Genomic DNA, 7,385 nt, shown 5'->3' on the forward strand with positions numbered 1-7,385 from the left:
TCAAATAAATTCAAGTACAAAAAATGTAACACCCCGACTTTTCCTATTTTATTTTACCTCTAAAGGATATCGAATGGGTATCCGATTAAAAGAGCATTGAGAGCATCCGCAATGGAGGCTAGCGGGTCGGCTAGCCGATTCGCGGGCGCTAACCGATTCGCTAGCCGCCACTGCAGGCTCCCGATCGGCTAGCGTAGTTTTTTATTATTATTTTTAAAATTTTTGAACCTCTATATATACTGATATCTGCACGTCATTTTCATTCGCACCACTTGTTTTAACGAGTTTCTCTCTTTCTCTCTTAATTTCTGTACAAGAGCAATATCGCGAAATGGGTGATGCGGGTGGCAGCAGTGTGGGTGGTAGTGGTGGGGAAGCTGAGGAGTTCAGCCGACGATTTAACGAAGAGTTGACAGCCTATATGTCCCGCGAGATAAATCGGCTGATACAAAGGGCCTTGCAGCCGCAGCAGCCGGCGGTACCTCGATCCATTGTCCACCGCCGAGGTTTGGTTGATCGGGATCACGTTGTTGCATATCAGCGGCTATATGAAGACTACTTCGCTCCGGATCTGTGGTTTGGGGCCAACCTTTTCGGGCGGCGTTTTAGGATGCGTGGGTCACTGTTTATGCGTATTGTTGACACTTTAGAGCGTCGATATATGTGTTTCCGGTTCAGGCACGATGCGGCTGGCAGACCCGGCCACACACCTATACAAAAGTGCACAGCGGCAATCAGACAGTTGACTTACGGAGGCGCGGCAGACATGTGGGACGAGTACCTACACATCGGTGAGACAACTTCCCTACTGTGGCTGAAGTTTTTCTGTCAGGGCTTCATTGAAATATTCGGTGAGCAATATCTTCGAAGCCCTACCCCCGAAGACTGCCAGGATCTGAAGCAGATGTACGGGGAGAGGGATTCCTGAAGAGCTAGAAATGTGCAGTGCAGTTTTTCGTAAAGCTCAATCTAACAGGCCCAGAGGATTCAACCAGATCTTAGGATCTAGAAGATCATGAAACTATCAGATAGGGGTCGTTGGATGTACTCTATTTCTTCAAAAACCTCAACCCACTATACTATAACTAGCACAGGGAAGTAAAGGATCGATCCCACGAGGACGGATGTGTTACGAAACTGTATTTGGGATGTTTTGGAAAAGGGGGTTTGCTGCTGCCACACAATTTTTGGGGTTGAGAACTTAAAACTACTGGGTATGAGAGATTTAAAAATTACCTTACTCTACCTACTGGGTCTAAGAAACGAGAACGTACGGAACATGCATGATTTTGAGAAACGGAATATTTGAAAGTTTTAAAACAACTGGAGTTAACGGACTAGACAGACTTTCCTAATTTAGACAAACAAAATCAAAGCAAACAGTGGGGACCAATTTCCTTAAACGACCAAGGTCTGGAAAAACTACAGAAAAGCAAAAGGACATGCAGAAAGTACTGACAAAAGCAGATCTAATTCTAACTACCAACAAAAATCATCTTCTTCATTAATCAAACGAGAATATCAGAAAGAACAGAGCATTTAACACCATAAAAACAGAGTAAACTTAAAATCTAAACTTAAAACGAGAAATTAGACCCGAAACTTAACAGATCTACGCTACTGGACCTAGCAGATGAAGAAACAGAAAGTAAATAGCCATAATCATGTAGAATGTAAACACCAAATACCAGATCTACGAAACTCCAACTCAAATACACCACAATTCAACAGATCCAAACATCTCCAAACGTAAATCCACAGCCTCCAACAACAAACCAACAGATCTCAGCTCCAAACATCCAAACAATCAACAACAACGAAAGCGAAAAGCAAGAACTAAACATCAACTCAGTGAGATCCAACAAAAACCAACATAAACTTCCATAATAACGAGAAATAGGTTCGAATCCAGTAGATCAAAGTTAGAAACCAAAGTTTCGAAACTAAAAACCAACAAGTACTAAAAACCAACAAGTACTTAAAACGGAAAGCAAACTAAACAAAGCAAGATAAATATTGTTTCTTTGTCTTCACAAGGCGGTGTTACACGACAGCAAAATGATGAGAACCACGACGGCGGCCAGAAATCACCCCATCTCCAAGTGCGCAAGAAGTGAAACGAGTATTTCAAGTGTGAAAAACGGAATGAAACAAGGAGCCTCCAAAGTGAGCTAAGAGAGTGTGTGTAAAAGTGATATCTTGCTCCTTAAGGTTGAGCTCTTTATATAGGTAAGGCTCTGTTCCCTAGGGCATCATTTTGGAGATTTGATGCTTGTGCCCTTGAATAAGATGCTATAAATATCTGCTCTTTGCTCCTCTCTGCTCCTGTCGCCAACTTCTAATTCTCCTAGGTCCGGACGACGGCATCTGAATTTCACCTCAATCTCGTCTCTTTTGCATCTGCCAGGTCAGGTAACCACAACTTCTAGGTTTGGCAGATTTATTACGCACATGAACTAAGAAATATATATTAGCGTCCCAAAAACAAAGAATTTTCACCCTGAACCAATGCATGAATCGAGTCTTATCAAACTGTTCACACTTAAACCATACTAGTACGCAAGTATAAAGACAAGAAAAAGGAATAAGGCAAGTTTCAATGCATGGTTTCCCCTTAACCGACTCTACAAAATGGGAAAAGACACAAAATACTAGACCTAGACTCAAAAGGTCTTAAAGAAAACAAACACACATAATAAAACACATTAACACATAAATGCATAAACTGGTTTATTTTCTAGCAGTCATCCCCACAAGATTAAGGTCAATCCAAGAACCTACAGTCTCTGAATCCTCCCATTTCCTTCTTCTATCTAATCAGTTTGTCAGTTCGTCAAGATAGCCTCTTACTTCCCCAATTGTTGGATTCGCTCGATCAATCATTCATCACTAGGGATGTTAGGATAGTTCACTCTTATATTGTCATACCACTGATGCCTCGGGTCAGAGAGTTCCCCTTTTTGGGTCAGGTTATAATTGTTCCCTGCCCTTGATCTTATTTTTCCATTCCCCTCTGGACTTCGTCCAGCTTATACCTCCTAATTCTCCTGGACTTCGTCCAGCTTATACCTCCGGAATGATTTTTTTTTCCTCTGGACTTCGTCCAGCTTATTCCTCCTTTCACCCTTTGGACTTCGTCTAGCTTATACCTCTAGTACCCTTTCCCTAGGCCTGAGAGGTTATTTCTATCACCATATCTTTTCTCCTTCTAAGTTCTCTCCCTAAGCATCAAGTGGCAACCCTCTCTTTTTGTGTTAGTATAAAGTGTATAAAGCTTATAACTCACTTTTATGGAAGGCTTCACAACTAGATCAATTGAGTCCAAATCGATTTTGATTTATTAAGGAAAGAGGCATCAAAGTTGACATGTATTCTCTCTTCAATTACTCTCACTAAGGGGATTTTGCTTTCTATTTTACTAGTCATGCATAAACACATAATTACCTACTAAACGACACACTACTAACTCCTAGACCTAGCAAACAGACACACATGCTTGACACTGACTTGCACTAACTCCCTCCCCCCTCCCACCTCCCAAGCAATTCCAGTGAAGTGGAAACCAGGGTTAAGTTAGTGCGACACTCAACAAACTCACAAAACACATATTTATAAACACAAACTTCTCACACTTAGACCGAGCATCCGGCTAAGTGGGAGAAGATACACAAACTAACCGATACCAAAGCATGCTATATCAACATAAACTTCTCACACTTAGACCAAGGATTGGGCTAAGTGGGAGAAGACAGCTAAAACACATATATACATAACTTAGCAGATAAATATAGATATTCACAGACACACGTATACAGGCATGCTTTGTAACAAACTAAAACGTAAAAAGACAAAAAAAAAAGAAACTTAAAATTACTTGGTTATGTGGGGGTGTGTTTAGTTCTGGCTTTGGTCCCCCGTGGGACCAGACTTCTTGGGCACCGTCTTCACTTTCTTCTGAGTTGGTTTTGGTTCATCATCCTTCTTGGCCTTCTGTCCCCCTGTCCTAGAGGTATCCTTCTTCACTGGTACACTGGTGGTGGTGGTACTATCCTTCCTCTTTCTGGCTGGTGGGATTTCTAGGGCGCTGGATGCTGGCTTCTCTGGGGTGACTCCTGGGGTCATGCGCTGCTGTTGGACCCGGAGGATCTTCTGGTCGATCACAACGACTATTTTCATCATTGTCTCCATTGCTTGGGTTATCTTCTCAGCTTGCGCTGCCATCATTCTCCTCTGAGCCACCGCTTCCTCGTATAGTTTCAACAAAATCTCCTGTTGTTGGACCGTGTTCGCGCCCAGCTTTAACATTGTCTCTTCCATTCTAGTCTGCCACCCTTCATCAGCCACTCTCTCACTTCCTTCATCGTCCATGTTCTCAGTCTTCACCATAGGTCCCTCAAGTTTCCCCACTTCATAGAATCTGAGCACATCATCTTTGATTATTGTCAGTCCCTTGTTGAAAAAGTACCCTGGGGCAATGCACATTGTCAGGTTGGTGTCCGAGTCGGCTATCTTCATGGACACGTTCCTCTGGATGAATGCTCCTAGCAGGTTGCAAGTGTAGAGATGGCGTTCGGAATGGGTTCTGACTCGTTGACATGCGTAGGCAGTCCAGTACCCGAGGTGGACCTTGACGTTGTTCAGCATGCACCACATAAAGTAGAGCTCTGAAGTAGTGAGAGTTGCACCTACTTGACCCAGGAGATTGTACCCGAGGTACACTTGTGCCAGTCAGAGTACAAGGTTAGTCATATGTATTCCCTTCGATGAGCTCGTCTTGAATTTAGCCATCTTCTTGTGGGCAATCATCCTCCAGGCCTCCTCAGCATTGAAGCCGTCTTTATTCTTAGGTGCACCGGAAATGTACAGTGCAGTTTTTCGTAAAGCTCAATCTAACAGGCCCAAAGGATTAAACCAGATCTTAGGGTCTAGAAGATCATGAAACTATCAGATAGGGGTCGTTGGATGCACTCTATTTCTTCAAAAACTTCAACCCACTATACTACAACTAGCACAGGGAAGTAAAGAATCGACACCACGAGGACAGATGTGTTACGAAATTGCATTTGGGATGTTTTGGAAAAGGGGGTTGGTTGCAGCCATGCAATTTTTGGGGTTGAGAACTTAAAACTAATGGGTCTAAGAGATTTAAAAATTACCTTACTCTACCTATTGGGTCTAAGAAACGAGAACGTACGGAACATGCATGATTTTGAGAAACGAAATATTTGAAAGTTTTAAAACAACTGGATTTAACGGACTAGACAGACTTTCCTAATTTGGACAAACAAAAGCTAAGCAAACAGTGGGGACCAATTTCCTTAAACGACCAAGGTCTAGAAAAACTGCAGAAAAGCAAAAGGACATGCGGAAAGTACTGACAAAAGCAGATCTAATTCTAACTACCAACAAAAATCATCTTCTTCATTAATCAAACGAGAATATCAGAAAGAACAGAGCATTTAACACCATAAAAACAGAGTAGACTTCAAATCTAAACTTAAAACGAGAAATTAGACCCCGAAACTTAACAGATCTACGCTACTGGACCTAGCAGATGAAGAAACAGAAAGTAAATAGCCATAATCATGCAAAATGTAAACAGAAAATACCAGATCTACGAAACTCCAACTCAAATACACCACAATTCAACAGATCCAAACATCTCCAAACGTAAATCCACAGCCTCCAACAACAAACCAACAGATCTCAGCTCCAACCATCCAACAATCAACAACAACGAAAGGGAAAAGCAAGAACTAAACATCAACTCAGCGAGATCCAACAAAAACCAACATAAATTTCCATAATAATGAGAAATAGGTTCGAATCCAGTAGATCAAAGTCAGAAACCAAAGTTACGAAACTAAAAACCAACAAGTACTTAAAACGGAAAGCAAACTAAACAAAGCAAGGTAAATATTGTTTCTTCGCCTTCACAAGGCGGTGTTACACGACAGCAAAATGATGAGAACCACGACGGCGGCCAGAAATCACCCCATCTCCAAGTGCGCAGCAAGTGAAACGAGTATTTGAAGTGTGAAAAACAGGAATGAAACAAGGAGCCTCCAAAGTGAGCTAAGAGAGTGTGTGTAGAAGTGATATCTTGCTCCTTAAGGTTGAGCTCTTTATATAGGTGAGGCTCTGATCCCTAGGGCATCCTTTTGGTGATTTAACGCTTGTGCCCTTGAATAAGATGCTCTAAATATCTGCTATTTGCTCCTCTATGCTCCTGTCGCCAACTTCTAATTCTCCCAAGTTCGGACGACGGCATCTGAATTTCACCTCAATCTCGTCTCTTTTGCATCTGCCAGGTCAGATAACCACAACTTCTAGGATCAGATTTATTACGCACCTGAACTCGAGAAATATAGATTAAGCGGGGATGTTGGGCAGCAGAGCATTAACGGTTCCCGGGGATGTTGGGCAGCAGAGACTGTATGCATTGGGAGTGAAAGAACTGTCCAACCGCATGGAAAGGGTTCTACACGACCGGCTACAAGGGAAAGAATCCCATGATGACCCTCGAGGCAGTAGCTGACACGGCTGTGGATTTGGCATGCGTATTTTGGGGTAGCCGGGTCGAACAACGACCGCAACGTCCTCGTTCGTCGCCCTCTTTTCCACGAAGCGGTGCGGGGGTGTCGGTCTGGCCATCGTTTTGTCGCCAACAACAACCAGCATGATATGGGCTACTACTTGGCGGATGAGATATACCCTAGGTGGCCCGTTTTTGTGAAGACGATCAGATGCGCATCTGGGTGAAAGGAAGGCCTACTGCTTGCGGAACGGCAAGGAGTTGGCACGCAAGGACGTGGAGCTGGAATTTGGTGCGCTCCAGGCTCGATGGGTGGCAGTTAGGGTTCCAACGCATTTGTAGCATGTCGACTGCATTGATGATATAATGTACGCTTGTATTATCAAGCACAACATGATAGTCGAAGATGAAGGTGTACAACTGACTAGTTGGGCCAATAACGATGCTGATGAAGCCGGGTCCAAGCCACGGCGTGGCCACCCCCAACATACAAATGGGGGTACTTCACGATGAATTCGGCCGCCTCAAGGCACATGCCGACATGCGCCAAGTGGATGTTCATATTCGACTCCAAAAGGATTTAATTGAAGAGTTGTGTGCGCGGAATACTGCACGGCGATAGAATTTTTTTTTATGTATTTTTTTATTTATGTAATTTTTTTAGGAAGTACTTTTTAAAAATTAAATAAAATGGTTGTATCTTCCCCGTATTTGTGTCATAAAATTTAATTCCGTATTTGTGTTAATGTAATTTATTTGTTTTTTTATAATTTTGTTTATTGTGGCTAGTCCTAGTGCTAGTCCAGTTTCTTTTCCACTATTGTGCAGTTGGGTGTCCTAGTGATGTGGC

At 42.8% G+C, this 7,385-nt stretch overlaps 1 protein-coding gene across 1 annotated transcript; it reads left to right on the forward strand.

Moving 5' to 3' along the window:
- The first annotated feature begins 331 nt into the window (after positions 1-331).
- LOC125195136 lies at positions 332-928 on the forward strand. The gene has a single exon (XM_048093330.1). The coding sequence runs from the start codon at positions 332-334 to the stop codon at positions 926-928; it is 597 nt and encodes a 198-aa protein (XP_047949287.1).
- The last annotated feature ends 6,457 nt before the right edge of the window (positions 929-7,385 follow it).

The sequence above is a fragment of the Salvia hispanica genome, chromosome 6, assembly GCF_023119035.1.
Source record: "Salvia hispanica cultivar TCC Black 2014 chromosome 6, UniMelb_Shisp_WGS_1.0, whole genome shotgun sequence".
Taxonomy (NCBI): Eukaryota; Viridiplantae; Streptophyta; class Magnoliopsida; order Lamiales; family Lamiaceae; genus Salvia; species Salvia hispanica.

Bases quoted from the DNA above. Each gene is read 5' to 3' on its own strand.
- LOC125195136 (XM_048093330.1), top strand. From the start codon at position 332: ATGGGTGATGCGGGTGGCAGCAGTGTGGGTGGTAGTGGTGGGGAAGCT.